The sequence below is a fragment of the Mobula birostris genome, chromosome 16, assembly GCF_030028105.1.
Source record: "Mobula birostris isolate sMobBir1 chromosome 16, sMobBir1.hap1, whole genome shotgun sequence".
Classification (NCBI taxonomy): Eukaryota; Metazoa; Chordata; class Chondrichthyes; order Myliobatiformes; family Myliobatidae; genus Mobula; species Mobula birostris.
Window position 1 is genome coordinate 3,561,936 of NC_092385.1, and position 24,564 is coordinate 3,586,499.

The following is a 24,564-nucleotide window of genomic DNA, read 5'->3' on the forward strand; positions in this document are numbered from 1 at the left end:
CTTGGTTTTGGCCAAGACAGGGTCACTTGTTGCAATCGCCTCTGTGGGTCTGCTGGAATCCATTCTGGGTGGGGGCTGATCCCTCCCCTTGGCCCTACTCTCCTGGCGCCCGCTCGGTGCTGCCCTCTGGTGCCCGCTCGGCGCTGCCCTCCCGGCACCTGCTCAGTGCTGCCCTCTGGTGCCTGCTCAGTGGAAGAACAAGCTGCACCAGGATAACTTGACTTGGGCTATATTTATTTTTCTTTGTGACTGTACATTATGTTTTTTTAAATTGTAACTACATGTGCTATTTGTGCTGTTAATAATGTGCTTGCACTTTGACCCTGGAGGAACACTGTTTCCTTTGGCGATATTCATGAAATTTAAATCTGGACTTGAATTATTTTTTATCCAAATGCATCACAAACCTAACAGGGTAAAGTCATCTCATTTTCTAGTAAACATTATTTCATATTGAAACACCAAATATATCATCACCATACCTCAAGAAAAGCTCATAGTTGGACATGGGTAAAATCTTATTTGTGCTCTTGGGGTTGACTCTGTACTTCCAGAACTGAAAAGGAGATAAAAATGGTTAATGGGGGCATCCCCAATGCATAAGTGACTGATTCCCCCCTCCACACCCCTTCAGCCCACAGCTCCCTCTGCCTTTCCCTTGCTACAAGGAGGATCACTGTACGAGCATGTTCCTTCACGGATCCGGGGAGGCCCGGAGGTCCACGTCGAATCTTAGAACAGCACGGAACCAATCCTGCGGCCCAATTTGTCCATGTCAGCCATGATGTGTGTCTACAGCTGGCCCACGTCCCTCTAAAACCTTTCCTTATCATGGACCGGATACAGATTTGATTAGCTTTATTAGTCACACATGCATCGAAACATCAAAACATCGAAACATACAGTGAAATGCGCTGCTTGTGTCAACAGCCAACACAGTCCAAGGATGTGCTGGGGACAGCCCACAAGTGTCACCAAAATTCAAAGTAAATTTTTTTTATCAAAGTATATATATGTCGCCACAGGCAAGCCTGAGATTTGTTTTCTTGTGGGCGTACTCAAATCATTACAGTAATAACTGTAACAGCATTAGTGAAAGACCGCCCAACTACGGCATTCAACCAGCCAGCGAAGTGTGCAAATTCAAAAGAAGAAGCAATAATAGTCAATAAATAACATCAAGAACACCAGATGAAGATTCCTTGAAAGTAATTCCATTGGTTGTAGGAACATTTCAATGATGGGGCGAGTGAAGTTGAGGGAAGTTAATCCCTTTAGTTCAGGAGCCTGATGGTTGAGGGGTAATAACTTTTCCTGAACCTGGTGGTGTGAGCCCTGAGGCTCCTGGCAGCAGTGAGAAGAGAGCACGTCCTGGGTGGTGGGGGTCACTGATGATGGATGCTGCTTTCCTGCGACAGCGTTTCATGTGGATGTGCTCAATGGCCGGGAGGGCTTCACAGCCAGTCAGTATACCCTCCACACATATCCATAGACGCTTGAAGGAGCTTTAGATGTCATACTGAACCTTCACAAACCCCCAAGGAAGCAGGCCGCTGCCCTGCTCTCTTCATAATTGGACTTGCTGTATGTGCTGGGCCATAGCTTGCCCGCATCTTACTGACGTTGATTGCTCCATCACGGACACAACCCTCTCCACCATCGAGGACATTTTCAAAAGGCGGTGCCTCTGGAAACCAGAATCCATCATTAAGGATCCTAACCTGCACAGGTTTGGAATGTAGGAGGAAACCAGGGCACCCAGAGGAAACCCCCGCAATCATTGAGGATCCTAACCTGCACAGGTTTGGAACGTGGGAGGAAACCAGGGCACCCAGAGGAAACCCCCGCAATCATTAAGGAGCCCCGCCACCCAGGACATGCTCTCTTCTCATTACTCTGGGGGAGACGGTACAGGAGCCTGAAGACGCACACTCAAACATTTTAGCAACAGCTTCTTCTCCTCACCATCAGATTCCTGGACGGTCTATGAACCCACGAGCACTACCCTACTATTTTGTTTTCTTTTTGCACCACATATTTATTTGGTGTACATTTCGTATTGTAACCTACAGTACTTTTTTATGTCTTGCGCTGTACCGCTGCCGCAAAACAACAAACTTCACAACGCACACTCAGTGGCCTCTGTACACCTGTACACCTGCTCATTAATGCAAATATCTAATCAGCCAATCACGTGGCAGCAACTCAATGCATAAAAGCATGTAGACATGGTCAAGAGGGTCAGTTGCTGTTCAGACCAAACATCAGAATGGGGAAGAAATGTGATTGAAGTGACTTTGACTGTGGAATGGCTGTTGGTGCCAGATGGGGTGGTTTGAGTATCTCAGAAGCTGCTGATCTCCTGGAATTTTCACACACGACAGTCTCTGGAGTGAAAAAGAAAAATCATGCAGTGAGCGGAGGTTCTGTGAGTGAAGATATCTTGTTAATGAGAGAGGTCAGAGGAGAATGGCCAGGCTGGTTCAAGCTGACAGGAAGGTGACAGTAACTCAAATCACCACACGTTACAACAGTGGAGTGCAGAAGAGCATCTCCGAATGCACAACACGTTGAAACTTGATGGGTGGGCTCCAGCAGGAGAAGACCAGGAACATCCACTCACTGATAATAAACTTGATTCGAATTCTGCACATTCTCTGTAACTGTAAAACTTTATTCTGCATTCTGTTGTTGCTTGCCCCTATTGTACCTCAGTGCACTGATGCACGGAGCGCTCTGTCTGGGTGGCAAACAAGAGTTTCACTGTGCCTCGCTACACGTGACATTGATGCCCACGCTGATGCAGTCTTTCACTGAGTATTTCATAGTCATTATTCTATTATGGATTTATTGAGTATGCCCACAAGAAAAAAAATCCCAGTGTTGTAAATGGTGGCATATATATACTTTAATAATAAATTTAATTTGAACTTTGGTAAGCTAATTACCATTGAGCAGTCAACATTTTGGTTCATGACTTTACATCTGGACTGAAAGATGGAGAGAAGAGAGGCAGCATAAGGACGAGAGAAAATGGACAGGAGATGGGTGGATCCAGACATGGGAGGGGGTGATAGGTAGATGGAGGGGGGGAGTGTGGAGATAGTGACAGAGGCTGGGAGGTGATGGCTGGATCCAGGTGAGGGGCGATGGTAGGCAGATGGAGGAAGGGAGGGTGGAGATAGGCAATGACAGAGGCTGGGAGGTGATGGCTAGAGGTGACAAAGGGTTGCAGATGGTGGAATTTGGTAGGAGAGGAAGAGGGAGACTGGAACCAAATGAGGGAGGTGGAGAGGGCAGACGGGAACAGAGGGGGGACCCAGTGGGAGGCACGTGTGGGTGATGGCAGATGGAGAGGGTGGAACCATGACGGATTGGCAGAGCTGACTTGATGGGTGAATTACCTAATTCTGGTTCCATCGTCTATCGGTCTTATGGGAAAGGGGACATACTCAGGGTGATGGGGGCCAGGGTGGGGCCAGGAGCAAGTGTGTAGATAGGACCATAAGACATATGTTCTGAATTAGGCCATTTGTCCCATCGAGTCTGCTCCACCATTCCATCATGGCTGATTTATTATCCCTCTCAACCCTATTCTCCTGCCTTCTCCCGTATCCTTTGACACCCTGACTAATCAAGAACCTATCAACCTCCACTTTAAATGTACCCAATGTCTTGGCCTCCACTGCCATCTATGACAATGAATTCCACAGATTCACCACCAACTGGCTAAAGAAATTCCTCCTCGTCTGTTCTAAAGGCACGTCCTTGTATTCTGAGACTGTGCTCTCCGGTCCTAGACTCCCCCACTAGAGGTTACACCCTCTCCACATCCACTCTGCCTGGGCCTTTCAGTATGTTTCAATGAGTTCTCCCCTCATTCCTCTAAACTCCAGCGAGTACAGGCCCAGAGCCATCAAACACTCCTCATGTGTTAACCCTTTCATTCCTGTGATAATTCTCATGAACCTCCTCTGGACTCTCTCCAATGCCAGCACATCTTTTCTTAGAAAAGGGGCTCAAAACTGCTCACAATACTTCAAGTGCAGTCTGACCAATACATTATAAAGTCTCAGCATTACAACCTTGCTCTTCAGATCAGGAGGAGAGAGAAGGAGGGCAGAGAGGGTAGAAGTTGTGTGAATGCTAACACATTGCTGCCACACTAAATTATCTGGTGCCAGTTTTCAGAAATGAGGATGAATTTCTTTAGCTAGATGGTGGTGAAGCTGTGGAATTTATTGCCATAGATCTCTGTGGAGGCCAAGTCATTGGGTATATTTAAAGTGGAGGTTGATAGGTTCTTGGTTAGTCAGGGCGTTAAAGCTGTCTGCCTGCCGGACAGCCGCACACAGCACTTCCACACTGTAGGAGGCTGGTGAGGAGTGGAACATCTGGCATAGGCTGAATTACATCTTTCTGAGCAGTATCCTAAACTACTGAGTCTTCTTTCTGCAGGTTTCCAGTCCGGTCAGGGACTAGAGGCTCGAGGTCCGATGTCTGTGACTTTGAGAATCCGGGGGGCCCAGAGGTGAACTGTCCTGACATTGGAGGTGTGTGTGTGTGTGTGTGTGTGTGTGTGTGTGTGTGTGTGTATGTATATATGTGTCTGTGTGTGTGTGGACAAGATTCATTCCAGCCCTTTGAGCCGAGCCTCCCAGCAATCCCCAAATTTAATCCCATCAATTTACAATGACTGGTACGCCTTTGGAGTGTGGGAGGAAATCGGAACACCCGGAGATCACGGGGAAACGTACAAACTCCTTACAGGCAGCAGTGGGAGTTGAACCCGGGTGACTGGTACTGTAAAACATTGTGCCAACCACTACACTACCGTGTGATGGGAATCGAACCCGGGTCACCAGTAAAGTGTTGGTTAATCACTACACTACCGTGCCGCCCCACGGCTGGTGCCTTGTTGTTCTGCTGAACACTCTGGGCTTGCTACGTTGGCGTCAGAATGCGAGCCAACACTTGTGGGCTACCTCCAGCATGTCGCTGGGATGTGTTAGCTGTTGAAGATTAATGTTTGCAAATGACAGATTTCACTATGTGCTTTAATGCACGCATGATAAATAAATTAATCTGAATCAGAGAATTCAGTGTTAACGCCATCGGACTATAGACTCCCCAGAATGAATACGAGGGGGTTGTTCCTCCAGATTTTGTCCGGCCTCACCCTGGCAGGTTCATAACGTATACAAGATTCATCACAACACACACAGCAAAAACAACAGAACAAAGCAAGTCCCTTTCCCACCCACCCACAATCTCTCACACACAAACCCAGTACAGGCCACCCCCAGGCTTCCAGTCCTTGTCCGCGTACTCTCAGAGTCAGAACCTGCCCCCCACCCTCCAGTCGCTAGCCTGGACTGCCAGCTACACAGGCAGCTGAGGTATTTACCTTGACTCCCCCGACCCCTCCAGTGATCAGCTCGTCGGCCTTGGGGTTAAACATGATGGATTTGGCAGCGCTGAGGTCCGAGCCGGGAACTGCAAACGTCTCACGGAAATCCTTGTTGTAAACCTGTGGGGAGGGTTTGGTCGGAATCATCAATCGTGCTTCTGCCCAGAGAGATCCCACCCAGTCATGGACCAGCAAGGAGCGGACAGTCCCTCGGTGTGCTGGTGACAGAATCCAAACACCATACCCCTGGCAAAGTGCCCGTCTCCACAGCTTCACCCTAATCCTCAACTTGCACCATCCCACTTGCCAGTCACTGCCATCCTTGAGCCCATAAGACACAGAAGCAGAACTAGGCCATTCAGCCCATCGAGTCTGCTCTGGTATTCCATCTCAACTGATTTATTAACCCTCTCAACCCCATTCTGCTGCCTTCACCCCTTAACCTTTGACACAATGAGTAATCAAGAACTTTCAACCTCCACTTTAAATATTTACTTTTATTTAGAGGGACAGTGCAGAATGGGCCCTAACCGCACAGCGAGCTGCACCACCCGGCAAGCCCCCTGTTCAACACGAGCCCAATCACAGGACAATCTACAATGACCAATTACCCAGCTAGCTGGACCATCTTTGGACTGTGGGGGGGAAACTGCAGCCCCCGGGGGAAACCCTCGCAGTCTTGGAGAGAACATACAAACTCTTTACAGAAGGCGCCAGGATTGAACTCCGAGCTCCGAAGCCCCGAGCTGTAACAGCGTTGCGCTCATCTCTAATCGCTACACGACCGTGGTACCCCATTTACCCGGCATGTTGGCCCCCACAGACACCTATGGCAATCAATTCATCAGCATCTGGCTAAAGAAATTCCTCCTCTGCTCTGTCCTAGATGGATTTCCTTCTGTTCGGAGTCTGTGTGCTGAGACTCTCCCACCTCCAGAAACACCCCATCTGGGAAGGTGCCAGGCCTTTATGGATCCCATATATCATTAAGGACCCCCATCTCCCTCTTCTCACTGCCAGCATCAGGGAGGAGGTACAGGAGCCTGAAGACACACACTCAACGATTCAGGAACAGTGTACTCCCCTCCACCATCAGATTTCTGAATGGACATTGAACCCATGAACACTAACTCAATACTTTTGCTCTCTTTTGGCACTGCTTATTTTAGATATATATATATATATATCTTATTGTAATTTATAGCATTTTATGTATCGCACAGTACTGCTGCCCCAAAACAACAAACTTCATGATATTTTTCAGTTATATTAAACCTGATTCTAATTCCGATTCTGACGTAACCGCCCCAGCGTCGATGGTCTGGCCAAGCCCCCAGGTCTGGAAGTCCCTCCTACCTTCAGTGAGCAATCCTTGCCTAGGGCAAAGTAGACATTAAACTTGCTGGAGTGAATTATTTGTTTTAAAACGCCGTACGTTTGCTTTGGAAACTCCAGTTCCCGTTTGCCTGGAGATACAAGAGAGCAAAAGGTTGAACTTTGAACTTTGACGGTCATTAAATTCACACTCTCATGCTCCGCCCCCACCCACCCACCCTATCGTACACATCCTGAATGAAACAGTTGCAATTATATACCCCCTTGTTATGAAGATGTTGCCAGGGCGTGAGGAGACAGGGTAGGTCTTCATTCCTCGAGATGTAGGAGAATGAGGAAGTGACCTCATAGAGTTATGAGGGGCAAAGACACAATGCGTGGTAACAGTCTTTACCGCCAGGGGAGGGGAGTCCAAAACTAGGGAGCCCATGATAAGGCTGAGTGGGAAAATATTTAAAAGGGACCTGGGGACAAACGTTTGGTGAGTATATGGAACGATCTGCCAGAGGAAGTGGTTGAAACCAGGTATTATGGTACTATAGTAGGCATTATGGTAGAATTGGGTGGTGGGGTAGAGATACATCTCTATCAAAGGAGGTATAAGGTGCTCCTTCCCTCTGCTAGTAACCTTTGAGCAAGGTGTAGGCAGTCCCCCGATCAGGGTCACGTGAAGCCATGGGAACAGGTGGTGGATGGTCGTATGAGCAGCTGGTGCACATCACAAGTCCTGGTTATGGTATTGATAATGGCTGGGGTCACCCGTCTTGTAAAGACACTGGCCAGAAGGAGGCGATGGCCAAGAGTAATCATGATCATGGAAAGACTTTGATCGCCTACATCATACAACACAGCACACAGCGAATAAACAAATGGATGATAGCGGGCAGAAAGTTGTAAACTCAGTCAGGGGCGCCAACCTCCACAGTGTCAAGAACATCTTCAGACGGCTATACCACAAAAGGGCAGCATCCATCACTACAGACCCCCATCACCCGGGACATGCCCTCTTCTCATTGCTACCATCAGGGAGGAGATACAGGAGCCTGCAGACACACACTCAATGATTCAGGAACAGCTTCCTCCCCTCCGGCATCAGATTTCTGAATAGACAATGAACTCATGAACACCACCTCAATATTTAGTTTCTTTTTTGCACTATTTAATTTAATATTTTACATACAATGCCTATAAAAAGTATTCACCTCCTTGGAAGTTTTCAGGTTTTATTGTTTTATATCATTGAATCACAGTCAATCTCTTTCATATCAAAGTGAAAACAGATCTCTATAAAGTTATCTAAAAGTAATTACAAATATAAAACACAACATAATTGATTGCATAAGTATTCACTCCCTTCAAGTCAATATTTAGTAGATACACCTTTGGCAGCAATTACAGCCTTGAGTCTGTGTGGGATAGGTCTCTATCACCTTTCACATCTGGAATTTTTCCCCATTCTTCTTTACAAAACTGCTCAAGCTCTGTCAGATTGCATGGGGATCATGAGTGAACAGTCCTTCTCAAGTCCAGCCACAAATTCTCAATTGGATTGAGATCTGAACTCTGACTTGGCCACTCCAGAACATTAACTTTGTTGTTTTTAAACCATTCCTGTGTAGCCTTGGCTTTATGCTTGGGGTCATTGTCTTGCTGGAAAACAAATCTTCTCCCAAGTTACAGTTCTCTTGCAGACTGCATCAGGTTTTCCTCCAGGATTTCCCTGTATTTTGCTGCATTCATTTTACCCTCTACCTTCACAAGCCTTCCAGAGCCTGCTGTAGTGAAGCATCCCCACAGCATGATGTATGCTTCAGGGTAGGGATGGTGTGTTTTTGATGATGTGTGGTGTTTGGCTTACACCAAACATATTGTTTAGTCTGATGGTCAAAAAGCTCAATTTTGGTTTCATCAGACCATAGAACCTTCTTCCAGCTCACTTCCATGTGCCTCCTAGCAAACTCTAGCCGAGATTTCATGTGAGTTTTTCTCAACAGTGGCTTTCTCTTGCCACTCTCCATAAAACTGCCACTGGTGAAGCACCCGGGCAACAGTTGTTGTCTGCACAGTCTCTCCCATCTCAGCCACTGAAGCTTGTAACTCCTCCAGAGTTGTCATCGGTCTCTTGCTGATCTCCCTCACTAGTCCCCTTCTTGCACAGTCACTCAGTTTTTGAGGGAAGTCTGCTCCAGGCAGATTTACAGCTGTGTCATATTCTTTCCTCTTCTTGATGATTGAATTAACTGTATTCCAAGGGATATTCAATGACTCGGAAATTTTCTTGTATCCATCTCCTGACTTGTGCTTTTCAATAACCTTTTCACAGAGTTGCTTGGAGTGTTCTTTTGCCTTCATTGGGTAGTTTTTGCCGGGATACTGACTCACCAGCAAATGGACCTTCTTCTTCGTCTATTTCCGGCAGTTTAGACACATCTTGGCGTATTACTGCCCTCCGCAGGATGTATAATTAATTATAGAATTTCAAGAAACTCAAATTCTCAAATATAAACTAGTCGCACGTATAAACTGAATGATAGACTCTTCAATCAGATGGTGGTTCTCTTGGTGGCCAAACAAGGATTTAATAGAAAAACAAAATAAATTTAAGCCAGACAGCCTCTTGAACGACATGCTTCTTTCAATTTTATATCCATTACAGCTCAGCAAAACACGCTGGACTGTCTCTGGACTACCACAGTCACATAATCCAGTGGGATGTTTTCCTATTACCTTTAAATAATAGTTTAGCCCACAATGCCACAAACTAAGTCTTGCTAATTTCACCATATCTCTACAATTTAAAAAGTAACAGTCTGAGACCTTTCTAACTACTGGGTGACTAGAAAAATAATGCCTGCCCCTTTAATCATTTTTCCAATCCTCCTGCCACTTCTTCTCTATACCTTTTTTAATCCTACTTCTCAATTCTGCTCTGCCTAGGGGAACTCTAATTTCTACTTGTCTGCTCTGTAAGGAAGACTTTGCAATGCCATCCACAATTTCATTTCCCTCCACCCCAGCATGCCCAGGTATCCATGAAAATCTAACTGCACAACCCATCTTCCCTACTCTAAACAACACTAAGAGAATCTCAATAACTCTGTCAGGACAAGCTTTTGATTTACTCCCTTTTATAGCCTCTAAGGCAGCAGCAGAATCTGAACAGATGATAACCCTGCATGGTCGAGAGTCTTCTATCCACCATAAGGCCCAGAGGATTGCTAATAATTCCGTTGCAAAGACAGAAACACCATCTGAAACCGGGTGACCAATCTTAACTCCAAGTTGAGACAGGTACATCCCAAATCCTGCCCTACTGCTCTCTGGGTCCACTGAGCCATCAGTAAAAATCTTCAGATAAGATCCCCATTTATTATTTAAATATTCATTTACGATCGACGCTGTTGAAATTGCACTGCTTCCTTGAAGCTGAAAAAGGAGGAATAGGTCTACTTCTGGTTCTGGCAAGAGCCAGAAAGCAACAGGTGGCAGCAGTAGTTGGACCTTCCAGATACCAGTGTATTTTTACCACAATCAATTCAAACACCTTGAGTGCACACAGGCGATCTCCATTTAACTAACCATGTGACTTCTAAAACCAGTTGACTGCACCAGTTTTAATTCCACATCCCATTCCCATTCTGACATGTCTATCCACGGCCTCCTCTACTGTAAAGATGAAGCCACACTCAGGTTGGAGGAACAACACCTTATATTCCGTCTGGGTAGCCTCCAACCTGATGGCATGAACATCGACTTCTCTAACTTCCGCTAGGCCCCACCTCCCCCTCGTACCCCATCTGTTACTTATTTTTATGCACACATTCTTTCTCTCACTCTCCTTTTTCTCCCTCTGTCCCTCTGAATATACCTCTTGCCCATCCTCTGGGTCCCCCCCCCCTTGTCTTTCTTCCCGGACCTCCTGTCCCATGATCCTCTCATATCTCCTTTGCCAATCACCTGTCCAGCTCTTGGCTCCATCCCTCCCCCTCCTGTCTTCTCCTATCATTTTGGATCTCCCCCTCCCCCTCCCACTTTCAAATCCCTTACTCACTCTTCCTTCAGTTAGTCCTGACGAAGGGTCTCGGCCCGAAACGTCGACTGTACCTCTTCCTAGAGATGCTGTCTGGCCTGCTGCGTTCACCAGCAACTTTGATGTGTGTTGCTTGAATTTCCAGCATCTGCAGAATTCTTGTTGTTGACTGCACCAGTGATGATTTGGTGTGTCATATTAATGGGGGTGAATACTTACACAATCAATTATTTTGTGTTTTATATTAGTAATTAATTTTGATCACTTTGTAGAGATCTGCTTTCACTCTGACACGAACGAGTCTTTTTCAGTTTTTCAGTGTAAAAAAAAGTGAAATTAAGTCCACTGTGATTCAATGTTGTAAAACAATAAAACATGAAAACTTTCGGGTGGGGGGGGGAGGAATATTTTTATAGGCACTGTGTATATATTCCTTATTGTAATCTATAGTTTATTATTATGTATTGCACTGTACCGCTGCCGCAAAATAACAATTTCACGACATATGCCAGTGAAATTGAACCTGATTCTGATTCTAATCCTGTTGTACCGTGTCCAATGTGACTGAGTAAAAATGTTGAATCCACTGTCGCTCTTGCTTCACACATACGTAACACAGGGTGCAAAGGAGATTTACCAGGATGCTGCCCAGATCAGAGAGCATGTCTTATGAGGACATGTTGTGTGGGCAGGTGGCCGAGTGGTTAAGGCATTGGACTAGCTACCTGAAGGTTGTGAGTTCGAGCCCCGGCTGAGGGAACGTGTTGTGTCCTTGAGCAAGGCACTTAATCACACATTGCTCTGCGGCGACACTGGTGCCAAGCTGTATGGGTCCTAATGACCTTCCCTTGGACAACATCGGTGGCGTGGAGAGGGGAGACTTGCAGCATTGGCAACTGCCGGTCTTCCATACAACCTTGCCCAGGCCTGCACCCTGGAGAGTGAAGACTTTCCAGGCGCAGATCCATGGTCTCGCAAGACTAACGGATGCCTTAATGAGTGAGCTCGAGCTTTTCCCTTTGGAGTGACAGAGGATGAGAGCTGACTTGCTAGAGGTGTACAAGATGATCAGAGACAAACGAAAATATCTGCAGATGCTGGAAATCCAAAGTAACAGACAGGCAAAGATCAAGAGGACAGCCAAAGGATTTTCCCCAGGGTGGAAATGGCTAATAGGAGGGAGCATAATTTTACCAGCGCGACTGGAGGAAAGTACAGTGGGGACGTCAGAGGCAGGGTTTCTCACGGAGAGTGGTGCTGGGTGGAACGCCGTACTGGGGGTGGTGGTACAGGCAGATACATTAGGGACATTTAAGAGACTCTTAGACAGGTACATAAATGAAAGAATTATAGAGGGCTATGTGGAAGGGAAGGGTTAGGTTGATCTTAGAGTAGGTTAAATGTTCAGCACAAAGGGCCTGTACTGTCCCAGGACAGCTCTGGACTTTCATATGATGAAAGACTGGATCGACTAGGCTTATACTCATTGGAATTTAAAAGATTGAGGGGGGGTCGTATTGAAACGTATAAAATTCTAAAGGGATTGGACAGGCTAGATGCAGGAAGATTGTTCCCGATGCTGGGGAAGTCCAGAACAAGGGGTCACAGTTTGAGGATAAAGGGGAAGCCTTTTAGGACTGAGATGAGGAAAAACTTCTTCACACAGAGAGTGGTGAATCTGTGGAATTCTCTGCCACAGGAAACAGTTGAGGCCAGTTCATTGGCTATATTTGAGAGGGAATTAGATATGGCCCTTGTGGCTAAAGGGATCAGGGGGTATAGAGAGAAGGCAGGTACAGGGTTCTGAGTTGGATGATCAGCCATGATCATACTGAATGGCGGTGCAGGCTTGAAGGGCCGAATGGCCTACTCCTGCACCTATTTTCTATGTTTCTATGTTTCTATGACACAGTATTGCTCTCCCTCAGCACTACGGGCTGAATTCTGGGCTCATGCCGTGATTTACAGGTGGTTATTGCTACGGGCAGTTTTACCTGCAGGGCAGATGGGAATGTCTCAGTGACACGAGGGGGGTCCTCGATGTGCACGGTTGGATGAACTCACCTCCACCTGCTGGGTTCAGCGGCCAGCTCACACATCCCATGCTGTCCAGGACAACCAATCGATGGGATCTGCTGTTGTAGGTGACTGGAAAGCAGAAAAGAGTCCCATCGTCACACAGCACAGAAACATGCTCTTCAGCCCAACACAACCAAGATCTGTGTCTGGGACAGACCCATTTGCCCCCGTTTGCCCCATTTCCCTCTAACTTTCCAACCCGTGTGCCTGTCCGAGTGTCTTTGAAATGGTGTTACTGTACCTCCTTCAACCAGTTCCGGCAGCTCATTCCACACAGGTATCACACACGAGGTAACAAAATTCGCCCCTCAGATTCCCGTTAATCTCTCCCCTCTCACCTTAAACCTGTGCCCTCTAGTTTGTGATACCCCAACCATGGGTAAAAGTCTGTGTGCAGTTACCCCGTCTACACCCCTCTATGAGATCGGCCCCATCATTCTCTGCTCCAAGGAATAAAGTTAATATAACATAGCCCCCTCACCCACTTCCTCTGATATCTCAATGAAAACGTCCATGCACAGAACATGGAACAGAGAACAGTACAGGCCCTTCGGCCCACAATGTTGTGCTGACCTTTTAACGTACGCTAAGCTTTATCTAACCCCTGATGAGCATAGTTGGAGGACATCATGTCCACCTGCTGGGTTCAGTGACCCTCCATTTTTCCATCATCCATGTGCCAGTCTAAGATTCTCTAAAAGGCCCCCAGAGTATCTGCCTCTACCACTACCCCTGTCAGGGCATTCCACACACTCACCACTCTCTGTGTAAAAACTTACCCCTGATATCCCCCCTGTACTTTCTTCCAATTAAAATTATGTTGTCCTCATATTTGCCAATTCAGCCCTGGAAAAAAGTCCATAAGACATAGGAGCAGAATTAGGCCATTCAGCCCATCAAATCTGCTACACCATTCTATCATGACGGATCCTAGATCCCGCTCAGCCCCATACACCTGCCCTCTCAGCATATCCTTTGATGCCCTGACTGATCAGGAAATGATCAACTTCCCCCTTAAATATACTGACGGACCTGGCCTCCACCGCAGTCTGTGCCAGAGTATTCCACAGATTCACTACTGACTGGCTAAAAAAATTCCTCCTTACCTCTGTTCTGAAAGGTTGCCCCTCAGTTCCAAAGCTGTGCCCTGTAGTCCTGGATATCTCCACCATAGGAAACATCCTCTCCACATCCACCCTATCGAGTCCTTTCAACATTCGGTAGGTTTCAATGAGATCCCCCAGCGTTCTTCTAAATTCCAGTGAGTACAGGCCCAAAGCTGCCAAACGCTCCTCATACATTAACCGCTTCATTCCCAGAATCATCCTCATGAACCTCCTGTGGACTCTGTCCAATGACAACACATCCTTTCTGAGATACGGGGCCCAAAACTGTTGACAATACTCAAAAGTGTGGCCTGATTAGTGTCTTATAAAGTCTCAGCATTATCTCCTTGCTCTTATATTCTATTCCACTTGAAATAAATGCCAACATTGCATTTGCCTTCTTTACCACAGACTCAACCTGCAAGTTAACCTTCTGGGAGTTTTGTATAAGGTCTCCTAAATCCCTCTGCACCTCTGATGTTTGAACCTTCTCCCCATTTAGATAACAGTCTGCACTATTGTTCCTTTTACCAAAATGCATTATCGTACATTTCCCAACACTGTATTCCATTCTGCCACTTTTTTGCCCATTCTTCCAATTTGTCTAAGTCCTGCTGCAATCGCATTGCTTCCTCAGCACCACCTACCCCTCCACCTATCTTCCTCAGCACTACCTACCCCTCCACCTATCTTCCTCAGCACCACCTACCCCTCCACCTCCTACCCCTCCACCTATCTTCGTATCATCCGCAAAGCCATCAATTCCATTATCTACATCATTGACAATGTGAAAAGTAGCGGTCCCAATACTGACCCCTGAGGAACACCACCAGTCACCGTAGCCAACCAGAGAGGCCCCCTTTTATTCCCACTCACTGCCTCCTGCCTGTCAGCCATTCTGCTATCCAAGCCAGGATCTTTCCTATAACACCACAGGATTTTATCATGTTAAGCAGCTTTATGTGTGGCACCTTATCAAATGCCTTCTGAAAATCCACATAAATGACATCCACTGCCTCTCCTTTGTCCACCCTGCTTGTTACCTCCTCAAAGAACTCTTACAGATTTGCCAGGCAAGATTTCCCTTTACAGAAACCATGCTGACTTTGATTTATTTTATCATTAGTCTCCAAGTACCCCCAAACCTCATCTTTAACAATAGATTCCAACACTTTCCCAACCACTGAGGTTAGGCTAACTGGCCTCTAATTTCCCCTCTTTTACAGGCCAGTTAAACTAACCTCAGTGGTTGGGAAATTGTCCGATCACACAATCCTGGGGTCAGACAAGGAGTGAAGCTTCCCCCACACCATCCCATCACACACTCCCAGAGTCAGACACAGAGTGAAGCTCCTTCCATACCATCCCATCACACACTCTCGGGGTCAGACACAGAGTGAAGCTCTGTCCTACTGTCCCATCACACACCCCCCGAACAGGATGACAGGGTTATGTACACAAACAGGTCCTCACAACCTCAGTGATGCCTCTGTCCATGTGGCATCTGCTCTGAACTGAATATTTGATCGCAGAATCTCAACTGAATCTCACCTCCCAAGGCTTCCATGCGGTTCCTCAGAAAGGTAAAACTGGACAGCAAAACCGGTTTAAAATTCAGCACGTGGGTGCTACCCACAGCACCTGAGACTGACGATGGGGAGCTCCATGTCTGGTCACCAGAGTCCGATGCTCCGGGCTCGGGCTGCACAATCTCCGTATCTGATCCGGTATCCACCTTGCTGCCAACGTTCAGCATCCTGTGTGAAGGGGATAGAGGGGAATTCAAGCTGCTCATGAAACAACCCTCTTTGTCCCTAATATCAAAATACAACACACCATTTCAGAAATTCCACGCTGTCCCATCACACACTCCCGGGGACAGACACAGAGTGAATCTCCCTCCACACTGTCCCAATACACACTCCCGGGGTCAGACACAGAGTGAATCTCCCTCCACACCGTCCCATCACACACTCCCGGGGTCAGACACAGAGTGAAACTCCCTCCACACTGTCCCATCACACACTCCCGGGGTCAGACACAGAGTGAATCTCCCTCCACACTGTCCCATCACACACCCCCAGGGTCAGACACAGAGTGAATCTCCCTCCACACCGTCCCATCACACACTCCCTCCACACTGTCCCATCACACACTCCCTCCACACTGTCCCATCACACACTCCCGGGGTCAGGCACAGAGTGAAGCTCCCTCCACACTGTCCCATCACACACTCCCAGGGTCAGACACAGAGTGAAACTCCCTCCACACCGTCCCATTACACACTCCCGGGGTCAGACACAGAGTGAAGTTCCCATCACACACTCCCGGGGTCAGACACAGAGTGAATCTCCCTCCACACCGTCCCATCACACACTGCCGGGGTCAGACACAGAGTGAATCTCCCTCCACACCGTCCCATCACACACTGCCGGGGTCAGACACAGAGTGAATCTCCCTCCACACTGTCCCATCACACACTCCCGGGGTCAGACACAGAGTGAATCTCCCTCCACACTGTCCCATCACACACTCCCGGGGTCAGACACAGAGTGAATCTCCCTCCACACTGTCCCGTCACACACTCCCGGGGTCAGACACAGAGTGAAGTTCCCATCACACACTCCCAGGGTCAGACACAGAGTGAAACTCCCTCCACACCGTCCCATCACACACTCCCGGGGTCAGACACAGAGTGGAACTCCCTCCACACTGTCCCATCACACACTCCTGGGGTCAGACACAGAGTGAAGCTCCCTCCACACCGTCCCATCATACACCCCCGGGGTCAGACACAGAGTGAAACTTCCTCCACACCGTCCCATCACACACTCCCGGGGTCAGACACAGAGTGAAACTCCCTCCACACTGTCCCATCACACACTCCCAGGGTCAGACACAGAGTGAAGCTCCCTCCACACCGTCCCATCACACACTCCCGGGATCAGACACAGAGTGAATCTCCCTCCACACTGTCCCATCACACACTCCCGGGGTCAGAGGTCAGACACAGAGTGAATCTCCCTCCACACTGTCCCATCACACACTCCCGGGGTCAGACACAGAGTGAATCTCCCTCCACACTGTCCCATCACACACTCCCGGGGTCAGACACAGGGTGAAACTCCTTCCACATCGTCCCATCACACACTCCCGGGGTCAGACACAGAGTGAAGCTCCCTGTCCACCGTATCCATGTTTCCCAGACTCCTTTTCCATTCCCAGAATTGCCAGCCTGTGATGTCTCTCCCCCCTGAGGTCCTGGGTATCAACAGCTGTGAAGATCTATCCTGGGCCCAACATTTCGATGCAATTAACAAGGCACAACAGCAGTTACATTTCATTGGGAGTTTTTGGAGATTTGCTACGTCACCTAAATCTCTAGCAAATTTCTCAGACCAGAGAGCATTCTGACCGATTGGTTCACCATCTCGTATGGTGGGGCCACTGCACAGGACCGGTAAAAGCTGCAGAGCATTGTAAACTCAGCCGGCTCTACCCCAGCATTCGTTCTCCCGGCACCGAGGACGTCTTCAAAGGGCGGGCCTCAGGAAGGACCCTCCCCATCCAGGACATGGCCCCTCCTCATTGCTACCATCAGGGAGGAGGTACGGGACCCGGAAGCCCCACATTCAATGTCTTAGGAACAGCTTTTTCCCTTTGGCCATCAGATTGCTGAACAGACAGTGAACCTGCCCATGACAACTTCCTCAGCATCTTGCTCTGTTCTTGCACTAATATATCTATCTATAGATACATATTCCTTTGTGTAACTTATAGTAGTAATTTTAAGTACTGCACTGTACTACTGACATAAAACAATACATTTCATGACATAAATAAATAAAGGCATCCGTTAGTCTTGCGAGACCATGGATTTGCGCCTTGGAAGGTCTCCAGGGTGCAGGCCTGGTCGAGGCTGTATGAAAGACCTGCAGTTGCCCATGCTGCAAGTCTCCTCTCTCCACGACACCAATGTTGTCCAAGGGAAGGTCATTAGGACCCATACAGCTTGGCACCAGTGTCGTCGCAGAGCAATGTGTGATTAAGTGCCTTGCTCAAGGACACAACACGTTGCCTCGGCTGGGGCTCGAACTCACGACCTTCAGATCGCTAGTCCAATGCCTTAACCACTTGGCCACGTGCTCACATTTCATGACGTATGTCAGTGATAATCTGATTCTGATCCTTACTGTGTACATGTGCATCAAGACTCAACATTGAAGATTGTTTCGTGTTAGTTCCCATACACGCGTGTGTAAAGGAGAATGAAATAATTGTTGCTCTCGATTCAAAGCACAAGCATAAACACAATAAGATAAAGAACACAATAATAATTAAAACACAATAAATATAAATACATAAGGTAGCTTATATACGTAGATTGATTGTAGGTCCATAAAGTGACGCTAGGCACAGGGGTGTCTGTACATAAGGTGACTTTGACAGGAAATGATAAATTAGTGGTGGTTGGGGGTGTGGAGGGGTGGGTTAGCAGGTGGAGGTGTTGATCAGTCTTACTGCTTGGGGAAAGTAACTGTTTTTGAGTCTGGTGGTCCTGGTGTAGATACTGCATAGCCCCTCCCTGATCAAAGAGCAACACCTCACACTTGTCTACATTAAATCCTATCTGCCACTTCTCAGCCCATTTTTCCAGCTGGAAGCCATGACAGCTTTCCTCGCTGTCCACTACATCCCCAACCTCTGTGTCATCAGCAAATTTGCTCTTTGCACATCTGCTGTGCCCGTGACCGCAAAAACAAAACTGCGAAGAGCTGTGGACACAACTCAGCATGTCCTGGAAAACAGGATTAAGGTGAGAGGGAGAGATTCAATCGCAACCTGAGAGGCAACAGCGTGGTATTGATGTGGAACGAGCTGCCAGAAGAAATGATTGAGACAGGTTTAATAACAACATTTAAAAGACGTTTGGGAAGATACATGAATTGGCAAGGTTTAGAAGGTTCTGGGCCAAATGATACTTACTTGGATGGGGTAGCTTGGTCTAGATGGGCCAAAGGGCCTGTTCTGCACAGTATAACTCCATGACTCAATGACTCTAACTAGGTTGGAATGAACATCACAGGTTAAGCTAAGAAGGCTTGAGAGGCTAAAGAAACTTGACATGTCACCTTTTACCCTCACGATAGAAAGCTTCCTCTACAGATGCATCACTGCTCAGCCCGAGACCACAAGAAACTGCAGAGAGTTGAGGACACAGCTCAGCACCTCACAGAAACCGGCCTCCCCTCCATGGGCTCCGTCTACACTTCTCGCTGGCTCGGTAAAGCAGCCAGCATCATCACCCTGAATGCTCCTGCTTCTCCCCTCTCCCACCGGGTGCACAAAAGACACAAAAGCCTGAAAGCGCGACCCACCAGGCTCAAGGACTGCTTCCACCCCGCTGCTGTAAGCATTGCATAACTCCCCGGTATGGTAAGATGAACCCGACCTCACAATCTACCTGCTTGTGACCTTGTACACTGTCTCCCTGCACTGCACTTTCTCTGTAGCTCTGGCACTTTATTCTGCGTTCTGTTATAGTTTTACCTTGTTTTGCCTCAATGCACTGTGTAATGATTTGATCTGAATGAACAGCATGCAAGACACGCTTTTCATTCTACAGTATCTCCGTACATATGACAATAATAAACCAACACGAATTCCAGGTTGACCAGGAGGGGGCGCCACGGGCCTGATGGCGCAGCTGAGCTGTCTGGGGAGGTATAATAAATGGGACCCGGAGGAGAGCTGAAACGGTGATAGAACACACAACGAAATTTGGGGTTCAAAATAAAACAGAAGAGTAGGAAAGCCAGCAGAAAAGCAGGGATAAAAACTGAGTTACTTCAGAATTTATGTTGGACTGAAAGTGAGAAAGAAAAACGCAGATGTTGGAAATCTGAGACAAAAATAGGGTCCTAGCACCAAACATATCTTTACCTCCAATCCACTTTCCGCAGGGATCACTCCCTCCACGATTCCCTTGTCCATTTGTTCCTCCCAACTAATCTCCCCCCAGGCACTTATCCCTGCAAGTGGTCTAAATGCTACACCTGCTCATTCACCTCCTTCCTCACCTCCGTTCAGGGCCTCTAAGGGTTGTCTCCAGCTGTGAATCTGCTGGGTTCACCTACTGCGTCCAGTGCTCCCAATGAGATCTTCTCTGCATTGATAGGACCCATTGTAAATGGGGGTACTGCTTTGTCGAGCACCTCTGCTCCCTCCGTCAAAAGCGGAACTTCCCGGTGGCCAAACATTTTAATTCCCATTCCCATCCCCATCCTGACGTGTTAGTCCATGGTCTCCTCTTGTCCCAAGATGAGGCCGCCCTCAGGGTGGAGAAACAACACCTTATATGCCATCTGAGTAGCCTCCAACCTGATGACATGAATACCGACTTTTCCTTCCTGTAAAAAAACAATCCCTACCCTTTCCCTCTTCTAGCGTTCCGCACTCCGGCCTCTTACCTCTTCTCATCTGCCCATCACTCCCCCCTAGGTCCCCTCCATTCTCCTCTCCTATCAGAATCCCTTCCTTTTCCCACCCACCTGACCTCATCTATCACCTGCTAGCTATCCTCCTTCCCTCCCCCCACCTTTTTATTCCAGCGCCTTCCCCTTCCTTTCCAGCCCCAAAGAAGAGTCCCGACCTGAAACGTCAGAATCAGGTTTAATATGACTGGATATTAATATACGTTGTGAAATTTGTTGTCTTTGCAGCAACAGTACAATGCAATTCATAATAATAGGGAAAAATGTGAATTACGGTAAGTACATATATGTATATTAAATAGTTACATAAGTAGAGCAAATCTAGGAATAAAAAAGGAGCAAGGTTGTGTTCATGAGTGACGCTGACTATTTATTCTGCTCCATAAACACTGCCAGACTTGCTGAGCTCCTCCAGCATTTCGTGTATGTTGCTCTGGATTTCCAGCATCTACAGAATCTTTTGTGTTTGTGAATTCCAGACAATGTCCAGCAGGTCAGACAGCCTCTGCGTGTGTGTGGGAGGGGGGAGGGAGAAGGTGTAGAGATGGCAAAACATCTCGAAGAAAGCCATAAGCCTGCCCTCCCACAGTTTCTACTCAGCAGACTGAGCATCCCCAGCATTTTCCATTTTTAGAGTGTACAATCATGGAATCATGCTGCAAGAAACAGACTGTTCAGTCCATCGGGTCCATACAACCAAGATTCACACCTGATCCAGTCCCACTTGCCTGTATTTGGCCCAAATCCCTCCAATCCAGGGCTTCCCAACCTTTTTTATGCCACAGACCCCGACCATTAACCGGGGGGTCTGCGAACCCCAGGGTGGGAACCCGTGTTCTGAACCACAAGCCTGTCCTGTAAAACAATAACAATTCAGAATAAACTGTAAAAGCTACCAGAAAAGTATTCAGTGCTGAGTACCGGAGATGGGATGTTACATTGAAGAAATAAGGCTGAAAGAGTACAGAGAAAATTTACAAGGATGTTACCGGGTCTGGAGGACCTGTCTCCATCATCATTTGTCTTTGTCTTCCTCTTGCTTTCTTCCCTTCAATCTTTCCCATAATTACCGTGCATTCTAACTCCTCTTTCCTAATCACATGTCCAATGAAGTTACGTTGCCTTTTCATGATCTCATACATTATTTCTCTTCTTGTGTTTGCTCTGTTCATGACATCCTCATTAGATATTCGTTTCATCCATGATATTCTTTGCAACCTCCTCAAAAACCACATCCCTGCTGCTTCAATGCGTTTCCTCATGTTACTAGATATTGTCCAACATTCTGAGCCATATAACATAACTGGATAAACGTAACATTTCAGTACTCTGAGGTGGGTTGTCATGCCTAGTTTAGTATTGGTCAGTATACTCTTCATTCTTGTAAAGGTGTCTTTTGCCATCCCTATTCTTCTTTTGATGTCCATGTCGCATCTGCCATCTGATGTCACCCAGCTTCCTAAGTAGCAAAAGTTCTGTACTTGTTTTATGTCTTCCCCGTTTATTCTCAGCCTGCATATAGGATTCTCCTTCTTTTTGGATATCACCATACATTGTCTTTTTGCAATTGACAGATAGACCCATTTTTGCACTTTGTTCAACAACTATATTAAGTTTTGTAGTTCTTCCTCCGTACTTGCAATTAACAATGTCATCTGCGTATCTGAAATTATCGATGTTTTCACCGCCAACTGTGATTCCCAAGATGTTTCTTATTTTTTTGTAATATTGTTTCACTGTACACATTAAACAAATCAGGGGAGAAAGCACACCCTTGTCTAACGCCTCTCTTGATTTTGGTAAACTGACTCACTTCTCCATCTATCCTTACAGTGGCAGTTTGTTCCCAGTACAGATTCCTGATTATGCGGAGGTCTTTCGAATCTAGATCTAGAGTTTTCTGTAATATTTCAAATAACTTATTGTGCTTCACTTTATCAGGTGCTTTTGTGTAGTCAATAAAACAAACAAATCTGTGCTGGAGATACATTAAACATTCACACAGTGGCTAGAATGAGCCATTAAAAGTCAGAATATCAAAGGATCAAAGGTAGAGAGTCACTCTGAGGTTCAGAATCAGATTTAGTATCACTGATATATGCCGCGAAATACATTATAAAGCTATAAGTTAATTCTATAAATAAGATACACATCCTCTAGGAGCTTAAGAAGGGGCTGAGAAGAGCAAGAAGGGGGCATGAGAAGGCCTTGGCGAGTAGGGTAAAGGAAAACCCCAAGGCATTCTTCAATTATGTGAAGAACAAAAGGACGACAGGAGTGAAGGTAGGACCGATTAGAGATAAAGGTGGGAAGATGTGCCTTGAGGCCATGGAAGTGAGCAAGGTCCTCAATGAATACTTCTGTTCGGTATTCACCAATGAGAGGGAACTTGATGATGGTGAGGACAATATGAGTGAGGTTGATGTTCTGGAGCATGTTGATATTAAGGGAGAGGAGGTGTTGGAGTTGTTAAAATACATTAGGACGGATAAGTCCCCGGGGCCTGACGGAATATTCCCCAGGCTGCTCCACGAGGCGAGGGAAGAGATTGCTGAGCCTCTGGCTATGATCTTTATGTCCTCGTTGTCCACGGGAATGGTACCGGAGGATTGGAAGGAGGCAAATGTTGTCCCCTTGTTCAAAAAAGGTAGTAGGGATAGTCCGGGTAATTATAGACCAGTGAGCCTTACATCTGTGGTGGGAAAGCTGTTGGAAAAGATTCTTAGAGATAGGATCTATAGGCATTTAGAGAATCATGGTCTGATCAGGGACAGTCAGCATGGCTTTGTGAAGGGCAGATCATGTCTAACAAGGCTGATAGAGTTCTTTGAGGAGGTGACCAGGCATATAGATGAGGGTAGTGTAGTGGATGTGATCTATACGGATTTTAGTAAGGCATTTGACAAGGTTCCACACGGTAGGCTTATTCAGAAAGTTAGAAGGCATGGGATCCAGGGAAGTTTGGCCAGGTGGATTCAGAATTAGCTTGCCTGCAGAAGGCAGAGGGTGGTGGTGGAGGGAGTACATTCAGATTGGAGGGTTGTGGCTAGTGGTGTCCCACAAGGATCTGTTCTGGAACCTCTACTTTTCGTGATTTTTATTAACGACCTGGATGTGGGGGTAGAAGGGTAAGTTGGCAAGTTGGCAGACGACACAAAGGTTGGTGGTGTTGTAGATAGTGTAGAGGATTGTCAAAGATTGCAGAGAGACATTGATAGGATGCAGGAGTGGGCTGAGAAGTGGCAGATGGAGTTCAACCCGGAGAAGTGTGAGGTGGTACACTTTGGAAGGACAAACTCCAAGGCAGAGTACAAAGTAAATGGCAGGATACTTGGTAGTGTGGAGGAGAAGAGGGATCTCGGGGTACATGTCCACTGATCCCTGAAAGTTGCCTCACAGGTGGATAGGGTAGTTAAGAAAGCTTATGGGGGTGTTAGCTTTCATAAGTCGAGGGATAGAGCTTAAGAGACGCAATGTAATGATGCAGCTCTATAAAACTCTGGTTAGGCCACACTTGGAGTACTGGGTCCAGTTCTGGTCGCCTCACTATGGGAAGGATGTGGAAGCATTGGAAAGGGTACAGAGGAGATTTATCAGGATGCTGTCTGGTTTAGAAAGTATGCATTATGATCAGAGATTAAGGGAGCTAGGGCTTTACTCTTTGGAGTGAAAGAGGATGAGAGGAGACAGGATAGAGGTGTACAAGATAATAAGAGGAATAGATAGAGTGGATAGTCAGCGCCTCTTCCCCAGGGCACCACTGCTCAATACAGGAGGACATGGCTTTAAGGTAAGGGTTGGGAAGTTCAAGGGGGATATTAGAGGAAGGTTTTTTACTTAGAGAGTGGTTGGTGCGTGGAATGCACTGCCTGAGTCAGTGGTGGAGGCAGATACACTAGTGAAGTTTAAGAGACTACTGGACAGGTATATGGAGGAATTTAAGGTGGGGGGTTATATGGGAGGCAGGGTTTGAGGGTCGGCACAACATTGTGGGCTGAAGGGCCTGTACTGCGCTGTACCATTCTATGTATGTTCTATATATAATTAAACAAGTAGTATAAAAAGAGACAAAATGGTGAAGTATTCTACATGGATTTACTGTCCATTCAG

General features: G+C 47.0%; 1 protein-coding gene across 1 annotated transcript in view; it reads right to left on the reverse strand.

The window, feature by feature from the left end:
* The window catches only part of LOC140210821 (uncharacterized), a 96,287-nt gene that overhangs the window by 71,232 nt on the left and 491 nt on the right, over positions 1–24,564 (reverse strand). The window contains exons 2-6 of the mRNA XM_072280087.1: positions 15,512–15,717; positions 12,840–12,923; positions 6,767–6,876; positions 5,408–5,530; positions 483–556 (exon numbers count right to left, since the gene is read on the reverse strand). Coding sequence (XP_072136188.1) covers positions 483–556; positions 5,408–5,530; positions 6,767–6,876; positions 12,840–12,923; positions 15,512–15,716 — 596 coding nt within the window. The 5' untranslated portion in view covers position 15,717. The remainder of the gene's footprint in view (positions 1–482; positions 557–5,407; positions 5,531–6,766; positions 6,877–12,839; positions 12,924–15,511; positions 15,718–24,564) is intronic.